The sequence below is a fragment of the Theobroma cacao genome, chromosome 8, assembly GCF_053813885.1.
Source record: "Theobroma cacao isolate CCN51 chromosome 8, ASM5381388v1, whole genome shotgun sequence".
Classification (NCBI taxonomy): domain Eukaryota; kingdom Viridiplantae; phylum Streptophyta; class Magnoliopsida; order Malvales; family Malvaceae; genus Theobroma; species Theobroma cacao.
Window position 1 is genome coordinate 29,057,696 of NC_142646.1, and position 21,802 is coordinate 29,079,497.

General features: G+C 32.5%; 2 protein-coding genes across 2 annotated transcripts; one reads left to right on the forward strand and one right to left on the reverse strand.

Moving 5' to 3' along the window:
* The first annotated feature begins 479 nt into the window (after window positions 1-479).
* Window positions 480-5,559, forward strand: LOC18593034 (protein NRT1/ PTR FAMILY 5.10-like). The gene is made up of 4 exons (XM_018126278.2): window positions 480-947; window positions 1,040-1,257; window positions 3,477-4,024; window positions 4,607-5,559. The coding sequence occupies exons 1-4, from the start codon at window positions 809-811 to the stop codon at window positions 5,427-5,429; spliced, it is 1,728 nt and encodes a 575-aa protein (XP_017981767.2). The 5' UTR covers window positions 480-808; the 3' UTR covers window positions 5,430-5,559.
* Window positions 5,560-20,317: 14,758 nt separating this feature from the next.
* On the reverse strand, window positions 20,318-20,812 carry LOC148761317 (secreted RxLR effector protein 161-like). Its single transcript, XM_088809288.1, has one exon. It carries the CDS (start codon window positions 20,810-20,812, stop codon window positions 20,318-20,320), a length of 495 nt encoding a protein of 164 aa, XP_088665414.1.
* Window positions 20,813-21,802: the final 990 nt, after the last annotated feature.

A 21,802-nucleotide genomic window follows, 5' to 3' on the forward strand; every position in this document is an offset into this window, starting at 1 on the left:
TTAGCAATCAACAGCTCAACCATAACATCGACAACATTAAGAATTCATAAACCTCACCCACGTAGCAGTACCACCAATCGCTCATTTTACATCTATAAGATTGACAAGAACTATACGGAGAGTGGACAACGTACACTGTTGCTCTTTGCATCATTCACGCATCCTCGTCAACCGACAGGAGCCTTACGGTACTGAAAGGAACATCGTAGCTCGTGTTCCCAACAGCTCAAAAACTGAAAAGCAAAAGTCGTGACTCAGCAATATACACAGTCTTAAAAAGTCAATTCGTGTGTAACATCTGAACGATAAATTGATGTTGACATTTTATAATGAACAACAAATTGATACGGAAAAAGCTTAAATGACCACATAATATTTTCACTTTTCATGTGAACATATAATGATTATTTAAATTTTATTCAATAATACAAAGATTTTTGTATGTATTATAACTATAATTAATCATGCACACTTATTATTAAAGCTCTAAGAAACTCAAAATAGTACACATTCACAACAAAGTAACTGCTCTGTTTGAGAAGAGGAAGTAAAGCAGAGAGACATCCTCATTTTTCAGTTCATCTTGTAAATCTTCCTTCCAACTCAAGGTTCATATAGAGTTCACTTTTAGAAAAGTTGTAAAATTCCAAAGAAAAGGGGAGAGTATTTTAAGAAAGCAAAGTTCCAAACGATGGCGTAAAAAGCTAGGAGAAGAAGGGTTTAGGGACAAAAGTGGTTGTACTCGTCCCAGAAGTTGGAGAGATGGGAGTGATTAAATTGTTTTAAGTAAAGCAAGGGAATCAGAAATATGGCCATTGTCTCTACCACCTGCAACACCCAAGACCCACTGTTAGAAGAAACCGTCGTCAATGGCTCAGTTGACTGCAAAGGTTGTCCAGCCCGAAGATCCACCTCTGGGGGATGGAGATCCGCCTCTTTCATCATAGGTAATATTAATAACCCATGCAAAGTAGAACAACAAGGTCAAATTTTCATATGACAACAAAGCTTAAGGTTTTTCTTTTGAAACCCAAAACAGCGGTGGAAGTGGCGGAGAGGTTTGCTTGCTTCGGGATAAGCTCCAACCTCATAACGTATTTGACAGGGCCGCTCGGCCAGTCCACCGCCACCGCAGCTGAGAACGTCAACGCGTGGTCCGGCACAGCCACTTTGCTGCCACTTTTAGGGGCATTTGTCGCCGATGCTTACCTTGGCCGCTACCGCACTATCATAATTTCTTCACTAATCTACGCTCTGGTTAGTCCATTTTCTCTTTTTTATTTATTTTATTTTATTTTATTTCGCTTTATTCATATTTTATTTTCCATTTGCTTAGGGCATTATATTTTCTGTTTCATTTTCAATTTTCTTTCATAGGTATCACTTTAATCATATATAAAATTATTTATATATTGTGTAAATATCTACTTTAGTGGCATTTTTCTATATTTTGTATAAATTGTTTTGTACTTTTTTATCATTGTTTGAAAAATTAATCTTTATATATGAATAATTTTTTTGAATTCTTTAAACTTTTTAATGGGATGTGTTAAATTATATATCATTCTCGCATTTTTTTTTGAGAAAATATCATTACAAATTTTCATGAAATTTCTATGGTTGAGAATTGTTCAAAGAATATTTTTTATTCCAATAGACAGATTCTTTTAGATAATTTTTCATATATAAGTATAGTTTTTAAATTTTGTTAGTTTACTTAAAAGTATTTTTTATTATTAAGATAAACATACCAAAGTATTTTTAGTTGGTTAGATCATTTTGTAAAAAATATTTACTAATCAATAATTAAAAAAATCCTAATTACCCACTAATTACAATAATATTCAACACCACATTGCAACTGACATCTGTAGAAAAAACAATAATCAATGAAGTCTCTTTCATTACACTTTTACTGATCGGTCTTTTCACTATACCATGTTCCTCATGAGTTTTTTGGATAAATAACTTTTACTCTCAAATTCAACCTATGTAATACCAATTCATGATTTTTATAATGGCTAGATTTTAGTTTTTTTCAAAAAAATTTATATATAATATTAATATAAATAATATAATTCTGAAACACTTTTTTAAAATAGACTGATTGGATTTCTTGAGTTTAATAATCTTATGAAAATCACTTAAATATCTTCTGCATCACCTATTGGTAACATTAAAGTCATATAGATACCAAATAAGGTATATTAACTTTTCAAGTATAAAGAGTAAAATACATTGATACCTCAACTTTTGACCATAATTACACGTGGATCCATTTAAAATGGATACTCCGCTCCAAATGTATAAATGACATTAATGCTTAACCGTGAAATGTCTAAAATGCACTTCTTTTTCCACTTTTTTCCTTTCTCTTAGATCGATTATCGATTGACCACTTTACAATCAGATATGACTGCAGAATGCCAGATCTGACCGAATCTCCCTAAGTGAGCATGAGATCTAGTCACGCACCTTAAATCTCAGGTTCTCTCGAGAAGCACCAGATCTAATGCTTCCTTGATGCGCTCCTTAGAGGAGAACAAATGTGAGCACCAAATCTATTGGAGAGCATTGCTAGTTGCGGGTGGTCGGTTGAGAGGATTTTATTTCTAAAAAAAATTTTAAAAAGAAAAATATAGTTTATATAGTAGTAATTTTAAAATTAATGAAAGATAAAATTATCCTAAAACTATTGTTACATTATCAAACTAATGAAAATATTAACAATTGATTGACAACAAGACTTATGCGTCCAACAAAAATATTTTTTTGGAATGGAGTGTTCATTGTGAAAACTAATTGACACACATGTAATTATGATGAAAACTTGAGGGGGTTAGTGTATTTGATCCATTAACAAATGTATGGAGCTCATTTTAATTATTAACAATGACAAGCTTATAAGGTCCTTTTTTAATTAGGTCTTGTTCAATGTATGTATCTCATACACTACACCTATTTGTTTGTTCAAAGGTTATTATCAAATGCCGGAGTTAAAATATTTAATGTTCTTTTATATAGACATAACAAGCAAAGGCTTTAAACATTTTATCACATTTAATCTAAAACAATTTTGGCAAACAGGAAAAGAAGTATAACTTTTCATTTAATAGTTAATCAACTATTAACAAAATTTTTTTACAATGTTATTAAACAATTTATAATCATATCATATATGCTATAAATAAATAAATATCTATTAACATATAATATATGTGAAAACAATAAATGATGTATACTAATAAACATATAATAAAATTGATTTTTAATGAAAACTGTCAAGTCACAAATGTGAAAGAATGTTTTAGGATCTGCTTTACACTGGTTTTAGTATTGTTTGTCCATTTACCATAATTGAAGTGACAGGAGGCATTCTTCCCAAATAACAAATGCTATGTCTTTATTAGGATTCAGGTTAAATGCTTGTTGAGTTCTTCAGGGCTGACCTGTGCTTGGCTTGCAATTGATCACAGGGGCTAGGCTTATTGACTCTATCAGCTATGCTAACTTCCCTCAGTAATTTGGATTGCCAAAACACCAACAATATCACATCATGTTCTACTCCACAGCTCCTAGTGTTCTCATTCATCTTCTCTCTGTATCTAGTAGCAATTGGACAGGGTGGGCACAAGCCTTGTGTTCAGGCTTTTGGAGCTGATCAATTTGATGGAAATGACCCAAAGGAAAGCATAGCTAGAAGCTCATTCTTCAATTGGTGGTATTTTACCTTATCCACAGGTGTACTTCTGTCACTTGTGATCATTGTGTACATCCAGGACAACCTTAGTTGGGCTCTTGGATTCGGAATTCTCTGCATATTAATGTTGGTCGCCCTAGTGGTTTTCTTGCTTGGAGCAAAGACATACAGGTATAGCGTCAATGTGAACAAGGAAAATCCCTTCAGAAGAATTGGTCAGGTGTTTTTTTTTGCTGTTAAGAATAGACGTAATGCTCTTTCAGTGACAGTCGCAGAAGAGGAAGTTCTTCAACCCCTACCTCAGCAATGTTCAGAGCAATTCAAGTAAGCATTCCCACTTTGCACTTAGAAACACACACAGGATGTGCATACTTGCATGCATGCGTATGTGTGAGTGTAAAACAGAAAGAGAAATGGTATTCCATTGTTTTTGGCCATCCATAAGAATGAATTTTTAAAACATCTGTAAGTTTGATTTCAAATGTTCTGACATCCTGTGGAAAACAAATGAATATATCCTTATTCACCATATGTATCTGAAATGCATTAGTCATATGAGATGCATATTCTAATCTGAATATGTCTAAATTTTGGCATTTGTGGATGTCATTTTCCTATAATAAAAGTTGAATTATCATTTGCTGTGATCATTAATACTTGAGTTTCAAGAAAATGACTCTCCTCACAATTAAGCATCCATATTCCCCAAAGCAGTAGAAAATTCAAGATTTGTTGTGGATTTCCTTTGAGTTTTTCTGAGAGGAGGAATGGGGGTTAAGGAAGGGGACGTGAGGGTGGGAAGGGATTTATTTATTCAAGGGCGGATGACATTTATGAAATGAGCTCTTGACTGCATTACTGGATAAAAACTCTTCTAACATAGCTTTATATCTGTATGTGTGGAAGGTTTCTTAACAAAGCATTGCTTGCTCAAGATGGCTCGAGTGAAGATTGGAAAGGTTGCAGTCTCAACGAAAATGTTGAAGAAGCCAAGGGTTTGTTAAGGCTAATTCCAATATGGACCACATGCCTGGTGTATGCTATAGTATTTGCTCAAGCCTCTACTTTCTTCACAAAGCAAGGAGCTACAATGGACAGAAAACTTGCTCAAGGCTTGACTATTCCAGCTGCTTCCCTTCAATTATTTACCGCTGTCTCTATCATTATCTTCATACCCCTTTATGATCGCGTTTTTGTTCCTATTACAAGAACCTTAACCCAGAAACCAACAGGCATCACAATGCTTCGGAGAATTGGTACCGGGATGTTCTTGTCTGCTTTTTCAATGGTAATTGCAGCTTTAGTCGAGATGAAAAGGCTCAAAACTGCACAGGAATATGGACTAGTTGACACACCAGATGTGACGATTCCAATGAGTGTGTGGTGGTTGGTTCCTCAATACCTCTTGTTTGGTCTTGCTGATGTGTTGACCATTGTTGGTCTTCAGGAGTTTTTCTATGATCAAGTTCCGAATGAACTGAAGAGTGTTGGGCTCTCCCTTTATCTGAGTGTCCTTGGTGTAGGGAGCTTTTTAAGCAGCTTTCTGGTTTCTGTCATTGACAAAGCAACTGGTGGAGATGGTGGAGAAAGCTGGTTTGCTAGTAATCTGAATCAAGCACATCTCGACTACTTTTACTGGTTACTTGCTGGGCTAAGCGCAGCAGGATTGGCCGCCTTCTTGTATTTCTCCAAGTCTTTTGTTTATACCATGGGAAGAAGATCAAGTTAGAACTTATTCTCTGTTAGTGTGGGTGATAAGAAGGATGATAGAGCTATTGCGTCAATCCTTTTGTATGACGCCAGTGATTTTATCTGCAGCATCTTTCTCATATCACTTGAAAATTTCGTCGAAGTGATCACATCACTTATTTATTACATGTCAATTACCATATCTTACAATAATAATAAAAAAACAATATCAATTAATATATTATATCATATTTAATTAAATATTAAAAATATATAGCACAAAATGTAATATGCATCATTCGGTACGATACGATATATTACTCTTTTTATAAGTTTTATCTTAGTCAATTTCAGAAAACTTCTATTTATTTATTTTCTTTTGAAATGAAACATGAAAAACTATTTTTTATGGGTTGTAATATTTATGATTTAGGCTTTTAGACAAAAACGATACTAAAATTACTTGATTCTCTTTTTATTTTCAGACATGTTATCTATAATTAATTTTAAAATTTTGTACATATATTATTTAATATTAAAATATAAAATTTCAATACATGATAGTAACTCAAGAATATTAATATAAACCTAAATATGACGGATATCTTTTTGATAAAAAAGAAGAAGAAGATATTTATCAAGTTTTGCATGTACATCTTTCTTAATTAACTTGTCCATCAAAAAATGGTCCCCAGTCTAATCCACCTCAACCTCAATTTTTCTTCAGCAATAATTGAATATGGGCTACTTCGTCTTTAATGTTTGGTTGCCAAGTTGTCATTTTGCGCACTCATTTCAATTTCTTTGGTACCACAATAACAAAAAGACAAAAATAAAAAATGCATAAATTTTTTTTTTGAAAAACAAGAAAAAGGAAAGGTCTCAATGCTTATGTTAATGGCACAGCATGTTTCACCAAAAAGTCTTGAAAAAATATTAATGAAAATTGATGGAATGGCTTCACTTATTTTTCACATGCAAAATTAGAATTGGTCATTTCAACATTGATATATGAATATAGTGACCACTTTGATATTTATGTTGTCCCCTTACTTATTTCAAGATAGGGTTGTAGTTGAGTTGTACAATCTTGAATATATTTCCTAAGCAAATTTTCTCATGTGCTTATTGATCACTCTTTCACCCAAAGAGAAAGTTTTATTTAAATTGAGAGCAATTACAAAATAAACTATTGAAATATTCAATGTCATGAATGAATCTTTAAACTTTTTAAACCGATTAACCATAACTTTCTTAATAAATCAGGCTCACCAAACATCAATGAATTGATCTCACAACCATAACTTTCTTAATAAATCAGGCTCACCAAACATCAATGAATTGACCTCACAACTTGAATTATTGGGGAATAGCTTAGTCATCCTGATAAATCACTTGATCTTTCACTCACCAATTTGTGAAGCACAAGTGATTTGTTGTTTGTATATTAACAACTTTACCTTTTGTTTGCTTTCCTTCCTTTTTTTTTTTTTACAGTAATTAACTCTTTAAAACTTTTTGTTTACCATTCATTTTTGTTTGTGCAAAAGAGTAATAGTGGAGTGATGAACATGATATGAGTGACTTTGGTATTATTAAATAAATGCAAACATGTAATATCAAAAGTGAATTTCACTTCAAATCTATTGTTTTCAATCATCTCGTCCTGTTTCTCTTTCTTTTTCAATCTTAACACCTTGTAAGCCATGAATCAAAGGGCAGAAGGCTGTGTCACCTGCTCATCCATACCAGACAGCCCTTGGGGAGAATTTGTTTGTTACACACATCGTTAGACATTTAAAGACTAACTTCCATGGTTCCACCATGGGGTTAAAAGAAAAGAAATATATTCAGACAGGATTGAAACAGAACCAGAGATCAGATTCAACATGCTCAAGACAAATCTTGGGTGTCAAGGTTTTTGCTGTTGGAAGTTGATCAGTGCAAATCTGAGGCCTCATCCTATTGCTTCTGAGTAAAGGGGGAATTCCATTCCATGGCAATGTCCCACTCGCTATGATGTTATGCAGCATGATTGGATAGTAGTGTTGGTATATGCCCTTAAGCCAATTAGATTGGTAAAGAAATATATATATATATATATATATATATATTGTCATTTAATGCATATTTAATCGCATAATTATATGTGATAGAGGTTTTCCTTCATGTCAGTGCAATAATAAGGAGCTATTAAGTACTAATTTGATGAAGCCCATGGAACATAAGGGCCTTGCAAGAGAAATGTAAAGTTGTTACAATTATGAGATCACTATGCATCAAATCCATGTTCTTAAATTTGTTCATAGTCATTGTATTGTCAAGACAGGGCATTGACAATGCTCAAAGACTGGTACATGTTAAGCCTCCTTACTTGATAAGTAAGCAATTGATCTCATCGATTAAAGTATATGGGATACTTGAGGATAACGTGTAGGTGCTTGTTAAAGAACAAGTTCACTAAACATGACCCGCTATGAGAACTCCATCGGGTATTTCACTCAAGTGTCTATAGAAAATATTCTCATGTGATAGTCGTGCAACTAGTCTTTGGACTTGAGACATCAGGTCATCTTGTATGGGGAATAACATACTTTGATTTCACCTCTACGGGTTTGCAAGCAACAAGATGCCTAAATAGGGTGCTTTTGGGTATACCATGAAGCATACGAAGGTGAATGAGTGGTTAAGAGAGGATTCATCACCCCAAGTGATATGAGAGGATGTATTTCACTTGTTTTCAATTCTTGATTAACTTGTATAAAGTCTTTGGCCAAAGCATGATGAATTTGAGGAAAGTTAGTTTTCTAAATTCATAAAGTTAGTCATGAATTATGGGAACTAATATGGATTGTTATAAGTAGACATTGTGCCATGCTTAATGACATATCCAGGATATTTGATGAAAGGATCGTATTGCACTGAGAGACTTATCAGTGAAGGGCTTTGTCAAATTCTTTAATTGACTTTTTAACATTTGAGTGGTCAGATGTATTGCTAGATGCCGCTCATGATCTATAAATATAAATTAATTATCAAATTGATATTTTATTATGATTTATATTTATTGCCAACATGTTAGAAGCCTAATGGGTTACAGATATTAAGTGACCTGATTGAGATTAAATAAGGATAATTAATTAAGTTGGATTTAATTGAAAAAGACCAAAATAAAGTAGGAAATTAATTAAGTTTTCAAAGACTTAAGTAAATTAAAATACAACTGTTGTATTTAGGTTACAAACTAGTTTGGCTATATAAATATAAAATATTAGCAAACTAGAACTTGAAGCCTAAAAAAAAAAGAAGAAAAACCAATTCTCAGCTATTTCATAAAATAAGAAAAGAAAAAAATAGTTTTCTTTATCTGACAAAAATAAGATTTAACAAGAATTTTTTATCTTTTGTTTTAGAAACAATACTTGCTAACACAAGTAAAAAATCCTACCTTTGAGAAGGTCTTATTCAGTCACTGTGTGGATTACTGTTAGAGGCCAAACACTTGGTTGGCTAAAGATTTGACAAATCCTAAAGGTGAAGAAGCAAAGATTTGGATTTAAATGGCTATTGATTACGATATCCAGAGTAAGGTATGTAACTCTTAAACTTATGAGTGTTCATTATTAATTTAAAAGTTACATGAAAAACACAAACATTGATCCTGTAAGATTCGACTGTTTCTCTAATTAAATATTATTTTATTTTTTCACTACGTTACTATTTTAATTATTGATTATTTTCATGTTTGAGTATGAGGTCGAATCCCAGCAGTGATATCAGAGCCTTTGTTTGATGTTTTTCATGTAATAAGTATGCTTGATTTTTGGTGATAATCAATAGGATTGATTTGTACATTGATTTGGTATATATCAATTTTAAAGGCTTTCTTAAAAATTTGTTTTTCTATTTTAATTCAAATCTGGACAGCGTGTAATTAATTTATTAAAACATGTTTTAAAAGGTTTAAAATCATATTTAGTTGAAGAATTAATGAATAGATTAAAAGACTTGCGAAGCCAAGTTAAAACTAAATAGTTTTGAGGTGTTTTGGGAACTAATGTACCAATTATTTTTACTAACATTGAGTAAGTGTTTTGAGCAGTTTTTAATTGTTAAAAATTAGTTTTATCAAATTAAATTGCTGCATGTTTCAAATAGACTTGATTTAGTATGAAAACGGTTCATAAAAATCATGTTTTCGAGTTCCAAAACAACAAAGATTCAATGTAGAAAATTTTGGACAGTTATGATCAGTTTTGGTGGCTTAATTTTTCATGAATTTTGTATTTAATTGTTAAACACACTTGCTGGAAATTTTCAGCAACTTTTTCATGAGTTTGACTCATGATTTATGGAGTTTTAAGAGCACTTAAATATCATATATTTTAATTTTGGGTGATTCATAAAAAATAGGAAATTGTTTCCTACTTTAAAAGCAATTCCTAAAATTAGGGATAGAATTTTAATTTTTGGTGATTCATAAAAAAATAGGAAATTGTTTCCTACTTTAAAAGTTTTTAAAATTAAGGATAGTATTTTGATTTGGGAAATTCATAGTAAAAAGTTTCCTACTTTAAAAGAAATTCCTAAAGTTATGTGATAGCATTGAACTTTTCTCAAAATTTTGGTTTGACTAGAAGTTTCCAAAATTTGTTAAGTCACCATTTAGGTAACTTAAACAACATACAATTTAGGAAACTAATCCACGTTCTAAATGTTATAAATTTAAATGTTGTCTTAGATATATTTTAGAAAGTTTACCTAAAATAAAATGGTTTCCAAAATTAAGAGGAGTTTTAATTATGGAAAGAATTAAAATGGAAAGTTTTATTTCAATGAATTTCTACTAAGAAATAAGAAGTAAAAGGTTCACTTTAAGTGTTTTGAAATTGGGAATTTCTTAAACACTAAATTGAAATAAAACAATATCAAATGATTTGAGTCTTGCACTTTAAGTGAATTAATTGGTGCTTTTCTCAAATAACACACAAGATCACCAAGTGATATTGAGCTTGCATTTATTTCTATGCTTTTGATTATGATTATAAAACATGAGGATGATTATGGACTTAACCCTTAGAAGATTAGGTCATGGATGGTTAAATTTATTTCTTTTGGTATTTAGTTTAAAATAGGGTCTGCGCACCTTGCCTTATCTCTATTTTCTCTGGGTTGTAAAATTCTTTTCTCACCTAACTCCCCTCGAATGTAATTCGAGATTTTTTGATTATAAAATGTAATTAGTTACATCAAAGCGTAAAACTATGGTTAGATAGAAAAATTTTTGTAATTTGAAGATGGAGATCCAAAGGTGCCATGGAGATTCAAGGAGATTACAAGCAAAGCTTGAAGATGATGTTTGTGTAAATCCCTTAGGAATTTGACCAACTAATTTCCTTAATGGCTTGAGGAAATTAGAATTAGTAAAGTCCATAATCATCCTAGTAGTTGGCATGAGATAGATTTATTTTCAATATATATATATATATATATATATGAAACGCGATAAATGCTATGTATGTCAACAATGCCAAATCAATGAGATCTTAATAATTAATGAATTAATAAATAAAAATCCCTCATTAATATATTGAGTCAAAAAGTTACTTTCCACCATATAAAAGGATAACCAGGCTGCTCTTTTAATTGGAGGCTTGTTGAGTCACTCAAGGCCAAACTTTTACACAAGTACGTTTGAGTTATTGGTGGGTCTTACTCAACTAGTACCATATTGTTTGGATGTGTCACACATGACTGCATAGTATTAGAGGCATAGTTAGGCAAAATATATATGATATATTTAGACAAAGAGTTGTCACCTAATTGATATAGGAGTTGTATAAGATACAATTTATAAGCTAAGTTATCTACCTAATTAGTTTCATTATGGCTTGTTGAGTCACTCAAGGTCATGGTGGGATAAAAATGGTCCTAACTCAATAAGAAGTTTAAAGGTTACATTTCTCGAAATAGTAGAGGAGGGCTATTATTTTGATAAAATATTGAGAATAATCATATAAGATTCTAAAACCTTGTCTTTATGATTATATAATTTGCATTAATGACTAATAATCATATATGTTGATTTATATAGGATATAAATCTATCATGGTGAATAGTTTTCACTTAGAAGCATACTTGATGCAAACAAGTTGACAGGCCAAATTTCATTGACTGGTTTCGCAATATCAAGATTGTCTTGAAACAAGAGAAAAAGGCTTATGTCCTAGATGGTCCTATTCCTGAGGCACCTAACGATGATGCTACAAATGAGGAAAATGAGGCCTATAGAGTTTATATGGATGATCTCGATCAAGCCACATGTGTGATGTTAGCTTCTATGGCTCCAAATCTTCAAAAGCAACATGAAGCTATGAATGCTCAAGATATTATCCTAAACCTTAGAGAAATGATCGATAAGGAAAGTTGCACAGAGAGATTTGACATTTCAAGGGAATTGTTCCGATGTAAGATGCTTGAGGGAAGCCCAATAAGGCTTCATGTGCTTAAAATGATAGGACATATCACTCGACTTGAGTAGTTAGGTTGGGTTATGGGTCATGATTTGAGCATAGACCTTATACTTTCTTCGCTACCAGAGAGCTATTCACCGTTTGTGTTGAACTTCAACATGGATAAGATTGAGGTAACCCTTTCAGGCTTATTGAATATGCTAAACTAGGCTGAGAACACCATTGCGAATGAGAAGCCTTTAGTTCATCTTGTCTCTTCTAAGAAAGATAAAAATAAGAAAAATTTTTTTTTTAAGAAAGCCAAGGATGAAAAGGCATCAACTTCAAAAGGTATAAAGCGTACTGGAGGAGTGAAGAAGGACAAGGACAATGACAAATGCCATTTTTGTCGTAAACTAGGGCATTGGAGGCACAATTGCAAGGATTATCTTGAATCTATCAAAGGGAAGAAACAAAAGGAAGCTTCCACATCAGGTATGAATCATATGATGATTTATTTTTCACTACTTGGTATATGATACCTTACTCTTTATTAATGGTTTAAATATGTATGACATATTGAAGGAACTAATGACAAGGAGCAGTGAAGAATAGGATCATGAAGGGGACAACCTTAGTTGACGGTGATCAAGCTTGTCAACCTAGATTAGATTGTGGAGGAATAAATAATTTTAGAACATTCAATGTTTTCATGACATGATTGTCAAGATGAGATGTTTTTGGGTTTTGGACCTATGGCTAAATATTTATTTTATGTTTAGGAAACATAGATTTATATTTTGCTAGCATGAAATGCTTAGCTTATATATATATTTACATTACGTCTCATTTTATTTTGGAATTGTTCTAAATTATTTATTTTTAAAGTATAACCTTGCATTTATGATAATCAATAGTAAGTCATAATGATAAGATTATTGTAATATTATTTTTCTTTTGATTATGAATCAAAAGGAAGTTAATGAGTTGACTTAGATAAAATTGAGTCATATCTCAATGACTTCATGATAGGATTATGAACATATTTAGTTTAGGAGCAATCTTAATGAAATCTTGGATCTAAATTAAGATTGCTTAGAACTAAATAGCAATTGATTATCGTATTGAATTCAGAAGAGATGAATTACAAAGCATTCCAAACCCAATTAATCACATAAACTAACCTTTGAGAGGATTTCATCCCATAACCAATGACATGTAAGTATACATAAAAGTTATGGATATAACACCCCAAAGGAAAGTAAATAAGTTTACTTGGCAAGATTTCTATAGATGATAGAAATAGTGGGAGCTAATGACACTTTAAAAGTCAAAAGTTATGAACTTATGAAATCTAATAGATAAGATCTATGCACAAAAATTGATTTAATGGGATGCATAAAGATGCACAATTCATGAGATGAATCCATTAAATTCAAATCATTAGTAGGATGCATATTGATGCACCACTCATGTAAAATGAGTTTACTAAATAATCCAATATGAATGATTGGATAATAATCTCTATTCAATATAATAAATTCAAAATAGTTGAATACATTGAATAAGATAAACATATTTTGTGCGCATCATAAGGTTAGTGGGAGTAAGATAAATTACTCATTAAAGGTGTATAAGATACATTTACCAGTCTAAGAAAAACAAAATGGGACTAAAGAGTTAGAGCCTAAAATGGGATTCAACAAAAGAATTTAGGATTACATGTTAAAAGAGTTTAACATAGAGAGAATCCTATATGTTAAAAGTGATATAAAGTCATGATTCAGTAGTTATATTGGACTGGTTCCAAAACAAGAGATAATTGCATGATTATATCTATAATCGGATACAAATTTTTTGTTTAGGCTACAAAAGAAGAGATATTTGGATCATTAGTTAAATGAATCAATAAATGATTCTGAGTTGTTAAAGTAACAACAAAAGCCATAATAATGGAATCAAGGTCTCATTGTGATCTAAATTAGTATTTCGATTATGGCAATAGAGATTGTCAAACATATAAATTAACATATTCTCGAATATTACAATTTGAGTTGTCCCAACAGAGACACAATTGCTATGTGAAAGAGTTTGATATTGGATACGTTAGCAATTGACTCAAGTGCAAGTGGGAGATTATTGGTATATGCCCTTGAGCCAATTGGATTGGTTAAAAAATATATATATTGTCATTTAATACATATTTAATCGCATAATTATATGTGATATAGGTTTTCCTTCATGCTAGTGCAATAATAAGGAGTTATTAAGTACTAATTGGATGAAGCCTATGGAACATAAAGGCTTTGCAAGAGAATTGTAAAGTTGTTACAATTATTCCACCAGGTACGAGCCCTCTTCTCTAATAATCTAGTAGCCACCATTAGCTTCATATCGTCATCTAATCTCATGTCAGAGAGAGTCTTTGAAACCTGGTTAATGCAGTCCTTTGCCACAGTGGCATCCAACTCACCCATGAAAGACATGCAACCAAGTTGCCCAGCCTCCTTCAGCTTCTTAGAAATAGATACATCCTGTACTAGCGAAACTGAAGGAGTAGCTGGAGGCACTATAGGTGGAGCTTGACCAGTCTGAGCTTGACCAGCCATTGCGGTAAAGAAGGCTGCCAATGCTTGTGCCATCTCAAGAGGTATGGCAGGACTACCAATAGGTGGCGAAGGAGGTGGATGTGGAGAACTCTCTGTCTGTTCAGCAACAGGTGTTGCTCGATACGTGGATGCAGCTGATCCCTCATCTACTGCCTCTTACTGACGAGGTTGAGGACGACCCATTCCTCTCCCTGCTGATCTAGTAACAGATGGGCATTCGCATCTAGGAGGCATAGTGATCTATAAAGATAAATAACACAATCTTAGGCAACCTCAAGTTCTATATGCAAATGCATCCTATTCAATATAACCTGACTTAACCTAACTTAACTTAACTTAACTAGGGGCCATGCAGTGTCAGTGTGGATTTCTTAAAACAACTTTAAAACAAAAAACTTTTATTTTTAAAACCAAAATCTCTGATCTTTAAAACCAAATGCTCTGATACCAATCGAATTATCACTACCCGGTACTCCCCTCGAGCCTGTGATAATCGTCGCGAAGCCTCGACAAACATTTTTCACCCCGAATACCAATTGAAACCTCGCAAGGCTTTTGTATCAGCTTTCGCATCTCCCCGATGAGCGACAGTTATTAAATCTCATGTTTCAAGAAAATCATAAGTCGTTTCCAAATATAATATTATTTTTTGGCTCATAGGGGCATTTTCGTCATTTTTCTTCAAAAATACCGAAACCTGCCAAAAACATGGTGTGTGGGTGAGAAACACATGTTTCATAATTAAAAGTAAATTTAGATGTCTAAATAATTATTTGAAATGAAGTTATAATTATTTGAATAAAATAATAATATTTAATAAAATATTCTATTTTTTAAATAAAAAACAATATTATAGATAAATTCATAATTTAATTTCTGTAGTGTAAAAGCTAAATATATTAATACGTACTTTAAAGCAGATAACTGAAGTATAAAATTTCTTTTACAGTGACACGTAGGCCCCCAACTAACCAATAAGGTGCGAGTCTGTGCACCTACAATTTTGTAGATGTAAGGTTAACTGAAGTCCTTGATGCAATCGACTATCTACCTGCTATTCCGAGCCTAAAATGTGAAAAATTGAGGGTGGTGAGATTATAAAATCCCAGTGAATAAACAGATACCATCTAAACCATCTAAAGTCGAGTAAATTGAGATGAATTAAAATATTCTTTTCCAATATATATTTCATAACGTGAATATTCAATTTACTCAATTAATCAACATGGCTTATATATCTCACAAAACTTGGCTCTTGCCAAAATCATTCCCGGGGATGCCTTGGCCTAGGCATCTGACCGAGACCACCAAGGCTGTTAAATGTCTTTACATATGAAATTTTAGCCATGCCTTGGCGTTGGCTGAGTCTCACTCTCACGCGGTGGTCCACGTGAAGTGCACTTAAATCTTGACCTTCAGAGATACCTTCCACACGGCTCTCCGATTGAGGTAAGGTATATTTGATTCTGTGCCCCCTCTCTTAAGCTGGTCCACAGAACCTCCACTACAGGGATTATGAATTATTTTATCTACCACCTAATTTATAAAATCTTTTTCTACATGACATGGCAATTTATCACAATCTAACTTATCAAGGCTGAATACATAGTATATATTATTTTGATACAAACACCGACTTTGCCATTCATGCTCACATATTACTATAAGCCATATAATTTAAAACACGATTTATAACACAAGCAGGCAGTCTCCAATCACTCTATTTTCAAAACCAGTATTCAATTTTTCAGAAAATCTATAAAATCATTTTATAAACTCACAATTTCTCCTAAAACATAGAAATTTACCATTTAAACCCATTTTTCATAAAATCATACAATTGTATAAAACTACTCTATAATTAAGACGATAATAAGTTCACTCACTATTCTAGGAGTCGATGTACTCCTAATCCCAGTCTTCAAGCACAATCTCTGTACTTTTACCAGTGTAATTTGCTCACCACCTATCCATAATGTACAATACATAACTCACCACATTAATGCTTGACCATTATAAATCAATTCAGGCTCGGTGTATATGCATGATATGATATGCAACTTATTCGACTACCGCTTAAATGCGGTGCTGACCTAATTCGACCTATTACCCGATTAAATTACTAACGTGTCCAATTTAATCCCAAATTACTCCATTTCTTTTCTAATACCTCAATTCACCAAACATTATTCAAATAATACCAATTTCAGCATCAAAACCTTCCCATTTCTTCATGAAAAAATTCAGCCATTACAGTGCACTAACACCGTGATTTCTTTCCTACTTAATTTTTCTGACCATTATTCATCATTTTCTAAACCATTTCTCTTGAAATAATAACAATCCATCTCTCACACATATCAAGGAAGATTCAGCCATGAAGATTCATAGGAAAAATGGATTCCTTTCTTGTTGTTTTGCTTCTAAATATGCTAAACTAACTAAAAACACTAACATATCTTAAAATCAATTCAATCCAACATCTTTCTCTCTCCTAACCCATTTTGATCAGCCATCAATTCATCATGAAAACATGTAATTTAAGCATGAAAAATAAGGAGAAATGCTTAAGGAAAATAGATTTCAAGCTTAAGTTGAAAAATCCTACCTTTTTCACTTGTTTTCCTTGATTTTCCACACTTTTTCTCTTGAAATTCCTCACCTAGGATTTGTTCTTCCTTTCTTTCCCTCTCTTCCTTGCTTGGCCGAATATTTGGAGAGTAATGGGCTGATTTATGCTGATTTTTAAGTTAAATAATAAAATATCCTAAGCTTGACACATGGCATTTTTCCATTGGTCCATTTTTAAAACTTTAAAAATTTTAAACCTTTTATCTCCACCACATGATTAGTCAAAGGTCAAAAATGAGGATAAAGGAAAACCATGTGCTGGACAAATGTTCTGGTGGTGGAAAATTACAATTTTACCCTTGGGTGGCAAAATTATCATTTTACCCATTTACTCCAAATTATACCGAAATTAAAAATTTTCACTTCTAAACCTCAAATCATATTCCAATACTCAAATCATACTCCAATAAGTCAAATGGGCCAAAAAAATCTTTTTTAAAATTCTCATTTTGTCCCCAAGTGACAAATGATCATTTGCCATTGGATAGTAAAAATTTCGATTTAACTTCAAATTGATCCTCAAACTCCGAATTACCATTTTGAGTCATCCATGGATTGTGAAGCTCTTAATTTCACCTTAAAATTCATATTTGAACTAATTCGAGACTTAATCGACTTAATAATACCAATAGGGGCAATATCGTCTTTTAACGATTTCTCAAACTTCCTAAATATGCAACCATTCTATTGGGCATGTAAATGACATCATAATTATTTTATAGAACAGGGTTTGACAGATATGTTATTAATAAATCAAGCAAAATTTTTGAACATTATACTTGGATTTGTTTTCAAGTTTGTATTATAAATTCTAGGTAAAATATAAAATAAATCCTCATCTTAATTGATTTTCTCATTTAATAAGTCTTAATTGTCTTCTTACTACACTCAGTTGATTCATTTTAAGTTTTATTTTGAATCGCATTCGAACATTTGTTAAGTTTCAGTGGTTAATGCATGAGTTTTTACCTTTTGTTTTAGAATCAATTTAGTCCTTATTTGGTTGAAAAATATCACGTGAATCAATACTATTAACGCTTTGTGTTAGTTGAGATAGGATTGTCATGTGACATAGACGATATAGATAAATTTTGTCACTTTGCATAAAGAACATCAAATCAATTTTGTTATATGACATTAATGGAAAAGAAAAAGAAAAAATTAATGACAAGTGTCCATTTTAATATACCAACTACTGACAAAAATAAATTTAGTTGAGTATATAATTTAGTTACGTATCTTGCATCCAAATGTAATGAAATAATTAAATTAAATCAAATTTTAAATGATTTGTTTTTTATGCAATGGTGAAACGAATCTTTCGATTTGATTTATTTAAATGTAAACTCGAATCAATTTGATTTGATAAAAAAAATTATATTTGAATATAATTTTATCTTTCAACATTGTGACTGTTAGGATGTGGGCTTACCTTTTCAACAGAATATACCACCTCTTTTCTGATCGAAGAAGCTTGCCTTACAAATCTTCCTTCGTGCACATAACAATTTTTTCACTCTCGTTATTATGGAGCAGCTACTAGAGTCCTCCACAAAGAATTACACGTTCTAAAACCCTTTGACCTTTAATGGTGCCTCAAGAATGAAGAGAAAGAAAGAAGGAGAACAGATTTTTTTTTGTTTTTCTGACTTACAGAAGAACTCGCATTCACTCTTTTGTTGTGCTTTGAAACTAGTACGTCTATTCACTATTTATAAACATATTAAGGATATAGAGATACGATATTATGTTTAAATTTAAACAAATTAAATTTAAATACAATGGATAGATAATTTAAATTTAAACAAATTAAATTTAAAGTTATCATATCTCAAACATTTATTATTAATTATTCAATTAAGTTATATCATAACAATATCTAATATTAATCAATTGAATATTAATTAATTATCCACAAATAATTAATAAAGTTGCATGCTATGTGTACGCACCACATTTAAGTGCAACATCTCCTACTCGTACACATTGGCATCAACTTATACCTTTCTCAATTCAACTCATTCTCCATTCATCATCATATAGGGAAAATGGAACGTGTGACCAACGAGAAAATAAAGGTATCGGGAGCAGTGAGATATTATGTTACCTTCTTACTAACATAACATCGCTCGAGTTCTCGTCATACCCCAAGTCATTTTAATCACACAAGATTTTGCATCTCTAATCCCTCATACATGTAAGAGTTATGCAGAATCTCTTTATGTTTCTAAACTCATAGTTATATCTAACAACCAATGTTTTTTATAGCAGCCCAAGTAATGAGTTATAGACCATGTTTTTTATAATGACTTTTCCTTGGATACTCATGTCAATCCATTGAGATCTGACTACTTTCCTAGTCATGCTCCGCTAAATCATATCATTTTTGAGCCTTGGAAATCATGCTAAAGTAGCAATACCAAATCTCAACTTCATATCATAGATCTAAGTCCAAAGGGTATAAAATTTGGACTACATAAGTCTTTAGTGCTCACACAGTGATGAAGCAGGGATCTATTCAATCACTCCCTTCCATCGGTCGACTAATAGCACATTCAATATGAAACGTATGTTATGGTGGATCTTTTATTTAAGGTTTGTCACGTCAAAACCACCATACAAATCTCAGTCCAATCCCTACAAAAGGATTGACTTGAATCCCCTAAGATTCAAATTCGGCTATCACTGGCTCCATGGAATATGAATAATCTCCATGTTTGACTCTTAAGAGCCTCAATCTGACTCTAAATCAAGGTGACATTGCTAAGATCCTTGCTCACAACTCATGTGACAAGGAGATCACAAAACCCTTGGTATTTTATGATCGTTTAAGTTTCATCCCACACACTACCGAAGCGTTAGGGCAATTATCCAGTGTGAGAGGAATAATCTATAAAGCTAGGTGACAGTAATTACCTTAGATATGTGCCCTAATTAATTAACAACATTTCATCAAATGATTCAAAATAGACTTAATTTATTAATTGTTCAGAAACAATAGTACATGGATATCAAATGCGTAATAATCCTAAACCTCTAATATGCTTTTGGAAAGTATTTCGAGCAATAGGTTTAGTGAATGGGTTTGCTAATATATCAGTTGTGGAAATGTACTTCAACACAACAAGACCTTATGCAATGATGTCATGAATTTAATGATAGCGAGTATCAATGTGTTTGGTTTTTCCATGATACTTAGGATCTTTTGTATAAGCTATGGCAGCTATGTTGTCACATTAAAGTACAATAGCTTCACTAAGATGCTTAGTAATGTTCAAGCTTTGTAAGAATCTCCTTAACCAAACCATTTCTTGTACTGCAGCACAACATGCTACATACTCTGGTTCCATAGTATATAAAGCAGTACAAAGCTGCTTCTTACTACTCCAGGAAATAGCTTCGCCTCCAAGTATAAAAGCATATCCTAAAGTAGACTTTCGATCATCTTTATCACCGACGTGATCAGCATCATTATATCCGACTAATTTTAGATTTCCACCTTGATAGCACAAAGCCAAATTAGTGGTTCCTTTTAGATACTGTAGTATCCTTTTGACTACAGCCCAGTGGGCAATCCTAGGATTACTTTGGTACCTACTAATTATACCAACCGCAAAGGATATGTCTGGTTGAGTACACATCATAGCGTACATCATACTTCCAACAACACTTGCATATGGTACGTTTGCATTTTGTTTCTTTTCTTCTTTGGTTTTAGGACATTGTTCCATGCTGAGATATAAACATTTCTCCATTGGAGTGTCTATAGGCTTGGAGTTTTGCATACGGAATCGTTCTAAAACCCTTTGAATGTAATTTTCTTGAGACAAACTCGAAAACTTTTTAAAACGATTTCTCGATATCTTAACCCCAAGGATGTATTAAGCTTGTCCCATGTCTTTCATCTCGAAAGTGGAGGACAACCACTTTTGAGTGGTGACAATTAACTCCATGTCATTCCTGGCTAATAAGATATCATCCACATATAATGAAAGAATAAGGAACTTATTCCCTAATCCCTTTACATATACACAATGGTTCTCTTCAATCATCACAAACCTTATGGAAATGATGGCTTGATGAAAACGAAGATACCATTGTCAGGATGATTGTTTCAAGCCATAGATAGAACGTTTCAAGCAACACACCTTGTGTTCTTTTCCCTTGGCTTGAAAACCAATTGGTTGATTCATGTAAATCTCTTCATTGATTTCTCCATTAAGAAATGCAATTTTCACATCCATTTGGAATAATTCCAAATCTAGATGTGCCACTGTAGCCAAGATAAGGCAAATTGACGTAAATCTTACCACAAAAGAAAACGTCTCTTCATAATCCACACCCTCTATTTGGGTATAGCCTTTTGCCACTAAACGAGCCTTATATTTTTCAATTGATCCATCCGCTTTATGCTTTACTTTCAGAACCCATTTGTTTCTGATTGCTTTGTGCCCAAGTGGAAGGTCAACTAACTCCCATACTTGGTTTTCAGTCATGGATTTCATTTCATCTTCCATAGTAGTAAGCCACTTGTCTGATGATGGTGAGTTTAAAGCTTCTTCATAGGAAGATGGTTCATCAACATCCACAAGAATACTTAAGAAAGACTGACCTTCTATCTCGAATCGTTTATAGGGTATTTGCCTACGTTCACTTCTTCGTAACTGTGAATCTTGGTGGAGCTTAAATGGTGTATTCCCACTAACCTCAACAGTCTCTTG